The 15,982-nt window shown below is 38.5% G+C and overlaps 3 protein-coding genes across 4 annotated transcripts; 2 read left to right on the forward strand and 1 right to left on the reverse strand.

The window, feature by feature from the left end:
• Positions 1-1,343: 1,343 nt before the first annotated feature.
• LOC122290860 (putative disease resistance RPP13-like protein 1) lies at positions 1,344-9,897 on the forward strand. The gene is made up of 2 exons (XM_043098529.1): positions 1,344-4,189; positions 9,585-9,897. Exons 1-2 carry the CDS (start codon positions 1,344-1,346, stop codon positions 9,781-9,783), a joined length of 3,045 nt encoding a protein of 1,014 aa, XP_042954463.1. The 3' UTR covers positions 9,784-9,897.
• An 866-nt stretch (positions 9,898-10,763) lies between these two features.
• LOC122292022 (uncharacterized protein At5g39865-like) lies at positions 10,764-12,401 on the forward strand. Its single transcript, XM_043100179.1, has one exon. It carries the CDS (start codon positions 11,201-11,203, stop codon positions 12,020-12,022), a length of 822 nt encoding a protein of 273 aa, XP_042956113.1. The 5' UTR covers positions 10,764-11,200; the 3' UTR covers positions 12,023-12,401.
• A 493-nt stretch (positions 12,402-12,894) lies between these two features.
• Positions 12,895-15,843, reverse strand: LOC122292021 (protein SENSITIVITY TO RED LIGHT REDUCED 1-like). 2 transcript variants are annotated; one of them, XM_043100178.1, is made up of 2 exons: positions 15,575-15,843; positions 12,895-13,981 (listed from the first exon to the last, which is right to left on the reverse strand). In XM_043100178.1, the coding sequence occupies exon 2, from the start codon at positions 13,920-13,922 to the stop codon at positions 13,089-13,091; it is 834 nt and encodes a 277-aa protein (XP_042956112.1). In that variant the 5' UTR covers positions 13,923-13,981; positions 15,575-15,843; the 3' UTR covers positions 12,895-13,088. The 2 variants fall into 2 exon arrangements, with proteins under 2 accessions (XP_042956112.1, XP_042956111.1); XM_043100177.1 differs by having other exon boundaries at positions 12,895-13,951; positions 15,575-15,837.
• Between the last annotated feature and the right edge of the window lie 139 nt (positions 15,844-15,982).

The raw sequence follows: 15,982 nt of genomic DNA on the forward strand, positions 1-15,982 counted from the left end.
AATATTAAATTTTAAAATCTTATATCATTTTATTTATTATATTAATAGTTATACTAATATTATATAGTGCATATTAATAGTTATACTAATACAATATCGATATATATTATAATATACTGTAATATATCACTATATTATATATTATAATATATCACTATAGTTTAGAATACAATTATAATATACTACAATATATTATCACTAAAGGATTATATACTATAATATACTATATTATATATTATATAATATAGTACATTAAAACCGGAAAATCGGACCGAACTGGACCGGAAACCGGTAAAACCAGAGTACCGGTTTAGGAGGGTAACCGGTGCATAATTGGTTTTGAAAAATACAAAACTGGTATATACTGGTTCGATCTTAAATTTTGTCCAAAACTAGACTGGACCGGTTACACCCCTAATTTGGTTCTAAACTTCATTTGGTATGACTTGCCTATTTCTTTTTGTTTGCCACCACAAGAAAATTCTTGTTTATTACAGGCATATATCTGCTTTTACAATATGTACTTTCAAGATTGAGTTTAATTGGTTTGGACATTTTGCTCTGATGCTGGTGCCACAGAAGCTTTGCGACGCAAATTGAAGGGTAAAAATCTGGCGAGTACTAGTAAGGTACGGAATCTCATCCCTGCTTGTTGTAGTGGTTTGACTCCTATTCCTAGTGCTATCATGTTAAGAACTAGGCTGGAGTCAAATATCAAGGACATCAGTAATCGGTTTGAACATCTAGCGGCACGAAAAGAGAAACTCAATTTGAGACAAAATGTTGACAGGAGGCCACATGGAATAAGAGGGACAGTACTGGCCCCAACTTCTTTACCGAACGAAGTTGTTTACGGCAGGGACGAAGATAAAAAGGCTTTACTTGATTTATTGCTGAGTCAAGGATTAAGCAATAAAGTCTCTGTGATTCCTATAGTTGGTATGGGGGGTATTGGAAAGACAACCCTCGTCCAGTATGTATACAATGATGAAGAAGTCAAAAGTTTGTTTCATCTTGGAGCTTGGACATGCGTGTCTGAAGATTTCGATGCTATTAGGGCCACGAAAGAAATTTTAAAATCTCTTGGCCGCGAAAGCAATGATGATAATGTTCTAAATTTGTTGCAAATCAAATTAAGCGAGGCCCTAAAAGGGGAGAAATTTCTAGTCAGTCTGGATGATCTTTGGAATGAGAATTATCAGGATTGGAGAATCCTACTTGCTCCTTTCCACGCAGGCGCTCCAGGAAGTGTAGTTATTATCACAACTCGCAATCGAGGAGTTTCAAATATGACAGGTACCACTCAAGCTTACTAGCTGGATTTGTTGTCAAATGACGCTTCTATGTCCATATTTACCCAGCATGCCTTGGGGGCGGAAGACTTTTCTTCGCATGCACACCTCAAAGACATTGGTTTGGAAATCGTTCGAAAATGTAAAGGCTTGCCTTTAGCGGTGAAAACCCTTGGAGGCCTCTTACGACGTTCAATGCAGGACCGTGATGAGTGGGAGGAAGTATTGAAAAGCGATATATGGGATATTCCACAGGAGAAAAGTGGAATCGTTCCAGCTCTTATGTTGAGCTACTATCATCTCCCCTCGCATTTGAAGAGATGCTTTGCGTACTGTTCTATACTCCCTAAAGATTATGAATTTGAGGAGAAGCAGATGGTTCTATTATGGATGGCAGAAGGCTTGATTCAATCACGACAAAAGGGAAAAGAAATGGAAGATTTGGGTGCAGACTATTTTCGCGATTTGTTGTCAAGGTCATTTTTCCAACAATCCAACAACAAGAAATCTCGATTTGTAATGCATGACCTCATCAACGATTTGGCTAAATCGGCTGCTGGAATTACATGCTTTAGAATGGAAGATAGAGTTGAGGGTAGTAAACAAGGGAGTATTTTTAAAAAGGCTCGCCATTTGTCTTACCTTGGTGACCATTTGGATGGCTTTAAAAGATTTGAGGCCTTTTCCGAACTCATATGTTTACGTACCTTCTTACCTCTAATGTTGCCATCTCCTGGGTATTGTCATTTGACCAGTTATGTTTCTCTTGAATTGGTTCCAACATTACGATGCTTGAGGGTGCTCTCTTTGAATGGTTACCGAATAACCAAGATATCAGATTCAATTGGTGATCTGATACATCTACGGTATCTTGACCTTTCTCGCACTTGCATCACCAACTTGCCCGAATCAATGACGACTCTTTACAATTTACAAACATTGTTGTTAGAAGATTGTGAATATCTAGAGGAACTACCTTCAATATTTGGGAACCTGGTCAACTTACGCCACCTCAATATTTTAAAAGCAGCATCACTAAAAGCAATGCCTTTGCATATAGGTAAATTAACTTGTCTTCGAACGTTGTCTAATTTTATTGTGGGAAAAGATTGTTGCTCGGGGTTGAAGGAGATTGGATCTTTGTCTCATCTTCAAGGGACACTCTGCATTTCAAGATTGGAGAACGTGATTGAGCCAAAGGATGCAAGGGACATGAATTTAAGTGGTAAGCCCAAGCTTGATGGGTTGTCATTCGGATGGAGTGAAGACATTGATGACTCAAAGGACAGAACAAGTGAAAATGAGTTTCTTAACATGTTATTGCCTCACAATGTTTTGAAAGTACTCACCATTAGGTGTTATAGGGGTACAGAATTTCCGACTTGGTTAAACCGTCCTTTGCTTCCTAATCTGGTGTCTTTGACTATTGAAAATTGTAAACAGTGCACATCATTACCGCCATTGTGGAAACTGCCATCACTCAGACTCCTTTCGATCGAGGGTATGGCTAGCATGAAGAGTATTGGTCCTGAAATTTGTGGGGATGGTTCATCACAACCTTTTAGATCCTTGGAGACTCTGAATTTCAACAATATGGTGGAGTGGGAGAACTGGAGTCCTTGTGAGGCATTCCCAAAATTACGCGAACTCTCTATCAAAAATTGTCCCAAGCTGTTTGGAAATTTACCAAACCATCTTCCTTCACTTGAAAATGTTGAGATAGAGAGATGCTGGAATTTAGTGGTCTCAGTTTCGAGCTTTCCAGATCGATGCAAAATAAAATTTGAGGGATCAGAAGGGGTGGTGTGCGGAAGAGAAGTTGATTTTAGCTCGATAAATTTTGATAATCTTTCAACAATTTCAGAATTTGAGTCTCGAATGAAAGTGCTAATTAAGATGGGTGGGCTGGCGAATGTACAAAACTTAACGGTTAATGGATGCATGGAACTAACGCATTTGTGGTCAAATGCGGTGGGATCATTTCCGCATCTCCCACGTATTGGTTATCTGCAGGTTTATTGTTGTCCAAAACTAGTTTCGTTGGTAGCTAAAGGCCAGCTGCCTCCAACTCTAAAGGAACTACATATAAATTCTTGCGACAATATTCAGATTTTGGTAGACGAAGATGACACCAACAGCTGCGGCAGCAGCGGTGACAACAGCACATCTCATGATCTTCAGGTGTTAAATATTTCCCAATGTCCATCCCTCAAATGCCTAATATCAAGCGGTGAATTGCCTGCAGCACTTCAAGATTTATGTATTACTTCATGTCCAAAGCTGGAGTCAATAGCGAAGGAATTACATCATAATTCATTGCTTCAATCCATTACCATTTTTCGTTCTGGAAAGCTTAAGTCCTTACCCACCAGTATACACAGTCTCAGCCGTCTCCACTGGATTCACATTGAGGGTTGTCCAAGTCTGGATTACTTCCCGGACGGTGAGTTGCTCCCTACCAACCTGACTAAACTTGATCTTGTCAGCTGCAAGAATATGCAGGCCGTGCTCAATCGCATACACACCTGCACCTCTCTTCAATCATTCAGAATGGGGCAATGTCCAGGAGTACTTGTATCCTTTCCAGAAGAAGGTCTTCCCACCAACCTAACACATCTTTCAATCCAAGATAGCAGTATCGCTCAGGCCTTGTTTGAGGGGGGGTTGCACAAGATTACCTCTCTCCAACGGCTTAGAATTTGCGATGGATCTTCGCACCCGGTGTCCTTTCCAGAGATGAATCTGCCTACTTCTCTAACCGAGTTGGCCATTGTTAACTTTCTAAATCTGGAATACTTGTCTCTCGAGGGCTTTCGAAACCTCACATCACTTCAACTCCTGTGTATCGAAAATTGCAAAAAACTTGCATCCTTTCCAAAGAAGGGCCTACCTCCCTCACTCCGAATAGGGGTGTGCTCCGATTCCGACTATAAGTCGGAATCGAAATCGAGCTCCGATTCCGATTCCGACTGGAATCGGAGTCCGCCTCTGTTCGGAAGTCGGAATTCCGACTACCGATCGGAATTCCGACTTCCGATGAGGCAGAATTCCGAATTCCGATCGGTAGTCAGAATTCCGACTTCCGACTTCTTTAGTATGATAGGTTTTATCTTATTTTAAATTTAATTATATACTAATTTATGTATTAGTTTAATGTGATTAATCAAAAAGTAAATTTTAACTTGAAATAATATTAATTTAAATTTATGATTAATTTACTAATTAATCAAACTTGCATTATGAGAGATATAGTACTTATATATATATAGATATCTGTGTGTGTGTGTATATGTATAGGCGGCTCATGATCTAGCTAGCTCCCTTCGCATTTTCGGCTCATGAGTTTTATTACTTATAAATGAATTTGCATACCGATCTGCGTATTAATATTATTATCTTACAATTCAAAATTTAGATTGATATAATTTTCATTAAAAGTCTGACTATATATTTCCTTTATAGCTAGCTAGGAGCTAATTATACATAATTCAGAAGATCATAAACAATGAATAATAGAAATAACAGCCGAGTTCAAAGTTTGATTAAACAGTCCATAAGAACAAACATTTTGATTCAACCAAAAAAGAAACATCATTTGCAGCATCGTAGTTGGTCATTTGAAGTACCTGAAATTAAGATAAAAAAAAAAAATTCAATCAATAAATGTAACCAAATATTGATTCAGAAAATTGAAACGGAATTAAAAGTAAAATTTAATTACCATTAATACCAAGGACGGAATAAGTTAATTCTGATATCAAATTATCTTTATCCATACTCCATCAGTCATCAGCAACTATACTGGGGTTCACAATTACATCTGTGAAATGATAAAAAAATATAAATTAAATAAATTAGTATAATCATAAAAACAATTAAAATAATCAATAATAAAAAAACAAGTAAAATATGGTTACCATCTTCAAGCCTATAGCTCTCATCGTCAATGCCAATGCTATCTAGTCCAAGGGGTGTATCACTGATCCAGTTCTGTGTGCAAACGAGGGCCTCCACAGTTGACGGTGACAAAGAACTCCAGAAAGCATCCAACACTCGACCTCCAGTGCTAAACGCCGACTCAGATGCAACCGTCGTAATAGGAATGGCTAGCACATCTCGGGCAATACGGGAAAGGACTGGATACTTGACGGAATTAGCCTTCCACCAAATGCATATCTCAAATGCAGGACTAGGTGCCTCGACCTCTTCCATAAAATACCGTTCAACCTCTGAAGTACACCCCATAATATTCTTCGACGCAACAAGCTGATGATACTCATTCATGATGTCGTAATTCCTACGGCGTCGAGACAATGCACCTACTGGGCTAAAGTCATCAGAGGGAGGTGTCGGAGTCACGTGTGAGGTACCCGCTGAAGATGAAGGCTGTCCACTATTTTTGTAATGGAAGTACAAGTCATCGAGATCAGTTTTAAGCGATGTAACAAACGATGCAGCCTTCATTGCCCCAAGGACGGAATTTGCCCAATATTCTATCACGGCCAACTTGAATCGGGGGTCAAGGATCACAGCCACAAAGAGTAATCTATTTATCTTCTCAACTTGCCCCCAATATTTATTATATTTGGACAGTATCCTCTGAGCCATACCAGATAGAAGTCCGCTAGGGTCATCACAACCATCTTCCAAGTGGTGGTGTATTGTCGAGATCTGACTGAACCACAAGTTTGCAGTCGTGTATGCGGATCCAGATATTTTCATTGTAATATCATAAAAAATCTGCAAAAATGTGACAAAAAATCCTACACTCGTCCAATCATGTGTGTCCGGCGGACCGAGCCCCTTTCCGGCAGGCTCCAGCAAAGCATACTTAAGGCCCCCATCTTCTACCTCCATCCGCTCAAATACTTTCTGGTACCTCTGTGCCACATCTAACATCATATATGTAGAGTTCTATCGAGTGGGAACGTCCAAGCACAGCGTCCGTGAATGTTTTATCCCAAGTTGTTCTTCTATTGTCCTGAATTTTTTCAGCCGTTGGGGAGAAGCCCTCACATACCGCACAATGTTGCGGACTTTTGTAATGGAATCGTCAACCTCTTTTAAGCCCTCAGTCACAATCAGGTTGATTATGTGAGCACAACAACGAACATGGATAAACTCATGGTCCCGGATGACATCATCTCTCACTCTCGTATTCCGCTTGAACCATTTAATTGCAGTATCATTGGCACTAGCATTGTCAACTGTAATGCACAAAACTTTCTGAATTCCCCAATCTTTCAAGCAATCATCCATTGCCGCCCCAATTGATGCACCCTTATGATCACTGATTTCTTTGAATCCAATAATCTGTTTTTTTAAAATCCATGAACTGTCAATGCAGTGTGCTGTAATACACATGTATGAAACATTCTGTATAGACGTCCATGTGTCAGTCGTAAATGAGACTCTCTGGCCAGTCCTCACAAACATTTGCCTCATCTCAGCCTTCTCTTTTAAATGTCTTTTCATACAATCCCGCATCACTGTATACCGTGACGGCATTGGGAATCGTGGCTCAATGAGCTTGACAAACTTTCGGAACCCTCTTCTTTCAACTGTCATAAAAGGCATCTCATCTTCAATGATCATCTCGGCAAGCGCATCTCTCAACAACTTCTCACTGTATTGAGGGATGATCATTTTCTTAACTTGCGTACCATCAGTCGCAGTAGAAGTTTCATAACTCAGCGTTGTCTGATCTTTGGCCGCCAATCCCTTCGCTATCTTATACCTCCGGCAACCATTTAGATGTGATATCAATCCAGTAGTGCCTTGTTTCTTTGAATGACATCCAACTTCTTGGCCACAATGGTTGCACGCCACGTGCGGTTCCGAGGGATCACCGTCAACCTTGGTGAAATGTTCCCACGTCCACGATCTTTTTTTATTTGATCGTGGACGTGGTGGCTTGGCACTCGTGGATGGAGGTGGTACATCCGGCTCATCCCCAATACCCATCTCAGCCTCCTCATTAAATGTATCTTCATCTTCTATATTTACCGGCATTGGGAATCGACTACTTGCACATGAAGTTTGTGTTCTGGAAGAGGGTCTCGATCTCGGTGCTGGGGACGGCATTGTGGCATCCTGATCCTGTCCTGGGGTCCCATATGGTTCTTCCTCCATAGCTTCAAATCTGTCACATATATAGAAAACCAAATTAATAAGCATGGTTTATCGTCTTACATTCAGATACCCAAAAAAACCATGCTGTCAAGTGACATAGAAGCCAAAAATGAATGAAGAATTGTGAGAAAGAATGAAGAATGAAACTCCATAGAATGAAGAATGAAGAATGAAGATACATCAAATTGGTGTGTATATACATATATATATATATATATATATATATATTCAACATTCATATTAATCTTAGTTTTTTTTTAAATTTTTATATATACTTTACGCCCAATGCTCATTGGTACAGACCATCCTTGTATTTTGATAACCCAAAGGCATATCCACTATCCAGGAATAGAAAGAAAAATGTAATTTCAAAGACCTTCTACTGGGATATATATCTCATTTGCCGTAGAGAGTAAAATTTAATATAAAAAGGACTATGGCTGTACTTGGAGGACAAATAGTTCTAGAGTTATGCCATAGACACTTTCATCCCAAAATGCTTAGTTGCACAATCTCTTCAGCCAAGAGAGACGAGTGCCTGTCCAACTATAAGTATGATGAGCAAACTCAAGATTAAGTTAGACCAATCTTATAAAAGGAAAAAAAAAAGTGTAATGTACTTGCTGTTAAAGTTCCCAAGCAAAGTTGAGATGGAAGAATTTATCTTTCATCTTTTCTGCCATCACTTTAAAGTTCCCAAGCAAAGTTGAGGATGTGAGGATGAAAAATGATTAAAAAATAAAGTTCATTATGATCCACAATACGTGCCTAACAGGATTCTTCCTTTTTTTTTTTCCCCCTGACCACGTGGCACGTAACTAACCAAATATTGAAACTGTCTAAATCCTTAGAATATGCTATCTTCCATTGCTAAACAATTATTTACACTCTGGTCTTCTACTGAATCTAGCAATTGCAACAAATATGAAAAATCAGAACATATTCTCTTCCAAACACTAAGCTGGCAGTCAATTTGTTAAAGAAAAAAATGCTTCATCTTAAGAATTGACGGCTAGAATTTTGGATTTATCACTCATTACAATTTTCTCAGATGCCCGTCGAATTAAATTCGTTTTTGCTGTTGATTGCTACTTTGACGATTTTGAAACCTTGGGTGTTTCCCCAGTTAGATTGGTCGCTTTTGAAACTTATCATGATTACAACGCCATAAATCGTATTCATCATCATCAAAGACAAATCCACGAACCAAGCGTGAAAAGAACATAATTGCCACAATGTTTATATCCTTCATTATCACGCTTCAAATTTCCTAATGAGACTACGAATATGTAAACAAAAAAATCGTTTCTTTGTGTAAAAGTATTTTTTAGCTAATGTATTATCAAAGCCCCAATTCACACAGTAAAATTTCTTCATATTAAGCCTATTTCATTTCTTTGTGACATTTCCACAAATAGGTTGTCTTCAATGGCCAAAATCACAAACAAATAAAATACTAAAAATGAAAAACGGTTCCTCAATATATAATCATTTCACAACTCAGTTCACCATTCACAGAAAAATTCCATACATCCAATCTAATCCATTTAAAATTTTAAATTCGGAATACACATTACAATTTACACAAGTCACCAGTTTTTACCTTTTGGAGAAAACTGGTCGGATTTGGCGGACGGAGTCACGGTGGGGGGCAGCGATGGTAGTCTACGGCGGACGGAGTCACGGTGGGGGGCGGCAGCTTCGTGTGGCGTGCGGCGTGAGAGGTCTGTGGAGCAAAATGGAGATCGGCAAGTGGCAACGCAGTGACTCGTGAGAGGCTGAGAGTGAGAGTACTGAGTGAGTCTGTGAGTGTGAGGCTGTGAGGCGTGAGCTGTGTCCGGACTGAGGTAAGTCATAAGTGGTTTCTCAAAACGATGTCGTTCCCATTTAAATGGAAAGACGCTGTTCCGTTTTACTTGCACAAATATTCCAGCTGCAAAACGACGTCGTTTTGCAGCTGGAATATTTTTTTTTAAAAAGTTGGAAGTCGAAATTCGGAATTCGGAACCAACTGGGTACCGATTCCGATTCTGACTTCCGAATCGGAATCGGTAGTCTTCCGATTCCGATCCCGAGTACCGAATATTCCGACTCCGCCGAAGTCGGAATCGGAGCGGAAATCAGTCGGAATCGGAAGTCCCGGAATTTTGAACACCCCTAACTCCGAAGACTTAGCATTGTTGATTGTAAAAAGTTCACGTCATTTTCACCGAACTCTTTGCCTCCCTCACTCCTGGAGCTTTTTATCTTAGGATGTCCTTTGCTGGAAAAATGGTGCAAGAAAGAACGAGGACGGGAGGGATCTACGATAGCCCACATCCCTCACGTTGCATTTAGTAGTTATTACTCGGTGTGGTAAATTTCTTATGTATCTCTAGCTGAAGACTTTATTGCTAAGAGTTTCAGTTGAACATTTCTACGTATATTTCAAAATTCTAGTGGGGATGGTAGAATACTGACAAGTTTGTGTGAAGTGTTGGTTGAAATTCATATGGGTTTTAGAAATGAAAAGTTCATTGATAGAAGAATATATATATATATATATATATATAAATATATATATATAAATATATATATATATAAATATATATTCACGTTAAGTCGTATAGGAAACATGCCCTTCTAAGAAAATTAATATTCAACCATGATCAAAGATTAATTAAGGGTAATTTTTTTAGATCAAATATTTATTTTCTCAGTCTAAAAATGGGATTCATATATCCTAAAGTTTATGCAATTTAAAAAATATACATCACAACTTAGTCAATAATCAATAAAAATAAAAATAAAAGTCGGATTCTATAAACTATATATCCTTCATATATACTTGACTTGTTAAACTATACATCCAAAACAATTATTTGCTTTTGCTAATATTATTAGTTGTTTTACATCACTCTTACCTTATTTTCAAAAGAGACAAGTACAAAAAAATTACAAAACCAATCGAAATGTATATATAGTTTATAAAACATCTTTTTTTTAACGTGAAAATACATCCCTCAAATAAGATCAATCTTTGAATTTTCACAATACAATTCCTCTCAGGTTTTCAATATTTTTGTATATTATTCATTGCGTTTTCTCTTAATTATAATTGATTCCTTCGTTAGATTCTTGTTAATAACATAGTTTTCATGTGAATATTATGGCACTAATGATCTAATTATAAATGACTCGGATGGAGATTTTTTATTTAATAAAAAAAATGATATTATTTAACTTATATTTTATCTTCAAGGCTTGGATTAAACAGATGTAGAATAAAATAAGTGAGTTGACAATTCTCATTAAAAAAACGAATGAGGCTGACCTCAGCATACCCACACTAAATTAAATAATTAAGAGTTGTCTTTGAACATTTTTCTCTCTGAAACGAACACAGACGTATATATGCACACAAATTCTTGCTTTGTGGCTACGTCTCTTCGGCCGCCCAGAGAAGCAGCTCCTCACCTCTTCTTCTACAAACCGAAAACACAAACTCCTCAATCAATCTCTCCGCTGATTCCATTTGATTATCGCGATCGTTCCTTCATTTCCCGATCATTGTTTGAACGTTGAAGTGAAGACCGTGTTCTTCTTCTTTTTCGTTGCCAAGTTTGTTACCAAGAAGCCCCATTTCTCTGCTTCTCAGGACCTATCTTTGAGCTGCCTTTCTTCTTTCCCAAATCTCCATCGTCTCTCAAATCCCCCAACGCTAGACAGAGCTCCTCCAAAAATAAAGCCCCGAGTTTTTAATTTAAAATTTTTTGTTAAATTTGTTGCATTTCTCAATGGCAGAATCCGAAAACCAGGAAATCTCCGGCAATTCCAAGTCGAAGTTCTCCTCCTTCTTCAATCACTCGCTTACCTTGCACCACCAGTCCTCTATTGTTCCCCCGAAGAAACCGTATCTCCAAGCTGCTTTGGACCGAACTGGCTCCGGTTCCTTCCTCAGATTCTACAATTCCTTCGAATCTGTCCGCTCTGCCGGTAGTTCCATCAAAGGTAAGGTCAAGCAGCTCCGTAGTTTCTTCGAGTCTTCAAGAAACACCAAGGAGTCCGTATCGCAATCGAATTCCGAATTGCTGCCCAGCAAACTCAAACCCGCAACAAAATCGATCATTTCGGTTCCTCGTAGCCTTTCGATTCGGTTGCTGGGTACGGAGGACAAAATCGTAGTTTTCTTCACGAGCTTACGCGGTGTTCGTAGAACCTATGAGGACTGCTATGCTGTGAGGATGATATTTCAGGGGTTTCGGGTTTGGGTCGATGAGCGGGACGTGTCCATGGACTCAGCATATCTGAAAGAGATGCAGAGTGTATTGGGACAGAAGAATGTAACTCTACCACAGGTGTTTGTGAGAGGAAAGCACTTGGGAGGCGCTGAGGTGATCAAGCATCTCTTCGAAGTCGGCGAATTGACGAGAATTCTCCAAGGTTTTCCAGTTCAGAAACCCGAGTTCGTCTGCGAGAGCTGTGGGGACGTAAGGTTCGTGCCGTGCTCAAATTGCAATGGAAGTCGAAAGGTGTTTGATGAGGACGAAGATAAGGTCAAGAGGTGTCTGGAGTGCAATGAGAACGGCTTGGTTCGTTGTTCGGATTGCTGTTCCTAGAGTTGGTAAATTTAGATGCCAATTGTTCTTGTTCGTAAATAACTCATGCAATGCTGAAGAATCAATGATATCAGTTTGATAAGCTTTTAGATTCCCAAGAGTCTATTTTGGAGGAAGAAATTTTGTCATCATCGCTTGGGGGAATTGATATGTTCAAATCCCTCCGTCTACGTTATTTCAAAGTGCAAAAATGGTTTTAGGGTGCGTTTTCTGAATGTATTTTTCATAGCGGGGAAAAAGGTATCTCCAACATGGGATTGTAAATATTTTGGTAGTACTATTTACTGATAGGGTTTGCAAATGTTTTGTCGGGTGATGTATTGTGACGAGGAGTATGGGTTTATTTGATGCCCAATTAATTTTGTGTTTCCGAATGTTATTTCGTAGATCGTTGCATCCCAGACGTGGCTTGCGAAACCCGCATCATCCAAGTTCTTAAACTTTGCTTGTTTATGAATAAAGCCACAATAAACAAGAGCTTTTAGAGCCCGAGATCACACGTTACAAGAAAAATAGGATTAATTATCTCCAATCGAACTTGCATTCATACGATCTTATGCTGCTGGCCATAATATCTCAATTTCCATGTTTGATTTGTATGTGTAAAAGTCCTGGAAATCAAAGCAAATTTATTCTCGGCTAGATCCAGGGATTTGCAAATAAATAGAGCTCTTGAGCATCTAGTACATCTCCTGCGAAGACATCACTTCTTTGTCTTGATTGTTTTCAAGAGTTGAGCCCGTGCATGGCCTCACTTTGTCACACCCGACATCATCATCCAGGTCTACAGCAAATTAACATCTATAATAAAATGTGCACTTCAATTGTGAAGAAAGATGACATCAATGACATTGCATAATGGTAATAGAAGCTTTTAGAATCAGGAGATTTATGCTATTCAGACTTAAAATCTTGATATTTAGGTCCTCACACCAAGCAACTCAAAACATACAACCCACTCTACATGCAAATGACAATAATAATCTTCCTCCCAAAAGAAATTTGGAAGACAATAAAATATGTTTCAAACATCATCCAATTACTGAAATCAATTTGATATTTTTCATCAAAATTTGACATGCTGCAGCTCTGTCTCAGGAACAGGGCCAAAAAAATGCCAACTTGAATCATGGAAAGCACTAAAATAATAATCTGAAACTGTATTAATCCTGAATTCCTTTGTAAATGGGCGAATAGACAAGATTCGCTTTGCCGAACCAACAATATCCGAGTTCTTAAATTCTGAGATATGCTGCTCATATGTCTCGAAGCTATTTCCAAACAAGACTACACGATTCAACAACTCCACTCCCCAATTTGCACGCAATAAATTGTCATACAACTCTGCCTCACAATGTGGCATAAAAAATATTGTTGGCTTTAGAGCACATCGATGTCCTTGCTCATTTACTGAGAGAACAGAACAACCTAGAGCTTCCAATACCCGAGATTCAGTTGCAGAAAGAATAGGATCAAAAACCTCAATATCTCCAATCCAACTGAACTTCCTCTTCATCAAGACAGCAAGGCTAAGCTGCAATCGAGAGGGTTCAAATGATTCGATGCTGCCTATACCATAAATCACCATTGGCATCTTTGACTCGGAGCCTAAGACCCTATGTAAACAAATCAAGATTTCTGGAGTTTGAATTTGATCCAGTAGAGCACGGTAGAATGAAGAGCTCTCGATTTTCTTCATGCAGATCTGCATCTTCTGTATTAATTTAGATGTTCTGATAGGATCATTTTCAAGATCAGTTGGAACCCACGGTTGTTGTTGCTCCAGAGATCTAATTGTTGGCAACTGTTTTCTCTGTCTGCCACGACGGGGTAAAACAACTGTCCAGTCTCCATTTAAACTACATTTTGCACTGTCGAGGGTTTCTGCTGATGCTGCCATTGATGTCAAAGATCCTCTCTTCTCAGCTTCTACAATTATATACCACTTTCATGAGAATGTTGGGACAAACTTACATGGAAAGGATGTGAGTGGTGGGGCAGATTCAGTCTCATTTTCATGAGAGAAAAATAATGGAGGATGTTTCTTATCAAGGAAAATAGAAGACATCAATATATCATGTGAGAAATTTTAATTGACCATAAACATTTCACATTATGAGAAAAAATTTTCTAAAAATTTCTATGTACAAGTAAAATTAAATCCCTTTATTAGATGCGAAATAAATATCTTCAAGGGCAATAACCATCAGGGAGTTAGAAACAGAAAAGCTCAACTTAGTGGTTATCTAGAGAACTTGAGTATTGTCGATGCTATGCAACTAGAAAAACCAAAGACAAAGCAACACGAAGAACATCTAAATTATTCAACCATCAGACCGTAGAAATTGGATAATATCTAGAGTCATTGTGGTCTCCTAAAGACATTTCTAAATTCTTCGAGTTGTTCCAAAGGATCAGAAATGACCAGTTGGGAAAACGCTTTGATTACAAAGGATCACTAGCAATGAACGAGTATTTGTGTGCTTGTAAAATGCTCGTGACAAATGAACTGGGTTCTTCTTGTTCTTGTTCTTAACTCGCTACAGAATGGAGGACATGTCAATAGTGAAGAGAAAACAACTGGGCTTTGCTAAACAAAAACTGAGCTTAGAAACACTGGAAACCAAGGCCTTCATTATTAAATCCAATACAGCGATCAAGTGGAAAATAGAGCAGAAATACAATTCTTTTTCATTTTCTAGAGTAATACAAGTTCTGCGTTTCTTCTTTTTATAGAATTTTAACCTATCACAAGAGCTGTGAGTTTCCTTGAAAAAATATTTAGAGACTGAAGGTACCTACCAAGGTGGCTTTTTTTCAGTAGGGTGGTATCTCTTGGCAAAGTTTTGACAACTGATAATCTTAGGAGAAGAGGTATGTACATGGCTGATTGGTGTGTCATGTGCAAGAAGGATGGAGAATCTGTTAATCATATTTTTCTCACTGTGAAGTGGTCATGTATTTGTGGAATGGGGTTTTTAATCGGACATGTTTACTGTGGGTGATGCCAAAGGATGTGGTGGATCTACTAGCAGGTTGGTATGTATTAAAGGGAAGAAAGAATGCTGCTGATATATGGAAGATGATTACTTCATGTCTGATGTGGTGCCTCTGGCTCGAAAGGAATGGGAGATGCTTTGAAGACAGAGAATGTTCGACGGGAGAATTTAGAGATTTTTTCTTCAGTACTTTGTGTTTGTGGGTTAAAACTCGTGCAATCGATGATGTTAACTTCCTGAATTTGTATTAGCTTTTCTTTTATTTTTAGAGAGATGTAGGTATTTCCTCTGTATACATTCCGTGTACTTAGGCTTTGCTATTCTTGGGAATAAAGTTTCTTATTAATTATCAAAGAAAAGAATACCGAAAATCGATACCCAAAAGTTTCAAATTTCATCCTTCTATTACTCTTCCTTGATTCCAAAAGTGCTAATATTACCAAATCTTTGCGAATATGGGTTCTTCCAATCACCAAAAACGTCACAAAACAACGCAGCAAATAAATAGATTGATGAATGAATAGTGAAAAAGGGTGGGTCTTATTGATGGTACCTTAATGGCGTGGTTGAGCCGCGGCGTTGGGCGAAGGTAGGTGAGGTAGAGTGAGAGTGGATAGAGGAGTTAGATCAACCACACGGTTGGAAGTTTTTCCTCGATCCAGAGCCCTCTGAAACTGCGGCGTGTTTGGTTGCTGCTCTTTGTAAAGTATTTGTCTTTGTCGATACCGGGGCGCCGGGGCTCCACAGCTTTCAGGGCCACCAGAAGTTCTAACGGAAGTGGAACGTTGAAATCATAAGCTTGATTTTCTTTTTAATTCCCCATCTATAATTCATTATTGGTTAAAAGAAACATGTGAAATTTTACTTGGTGAGAAACTTGACTTACTCAAATATTTGAGAAAATAAAAATGAATTATTAAATAATTCCGAAATGCATATAATGTAATAATATTATTTTAAT

The sequence above is a fragment of the Carya illinoinensis genome, chromosome 13 (genome assembly GCF_018687715.1).
Source record: "Carya illinoinensis cultivar Pawnee chromosome 13, C.illinoinensisPawnee_v1, whole genome shotgun sequence".
In the NCBI taxonomy this organism is placed as follows: Eukaryota; Viridiplantae; Streptophyta; class Magnoliopsida; order Fagales; family Juglandaceae; genus Carya; species Carya illinoinensis.

What these genes read in the sequence shown, in the direction of transcription:
- LOC122290860 (XM_043098529.1), top strand. Translation starts at nt 1,344, where the DNA reads ATGTCCATATTTACCCAGCATGCCTTGGGGGCGGAAGACTTTTCTTCG. An exon ending in AAGAAGGGCCTACCTCCCTC is followed by an intron (nt 4,190 to 9,584) that starts ACTCCGAATAGG and finishes TGAACACCCCTA; the next exon opens with ACTCCGAAGACTTAGCATTG.
- LOC122292021 (XM_043100178.1), bottom strand. Translation starts at nt 13,922, where the DNA reads ATGGCAGCATCAGCAGAAACCCTCGACAGTGCAAAATGTAGTTTAAAT.
- LOC122292022 (XM_043100179.1), top strand. Translation starts at nt 11,201, where the DNA reads ATGGCAGAATCCGAAAACCAGGAAATCTCCGGCAATTCCAAGTCGAAG.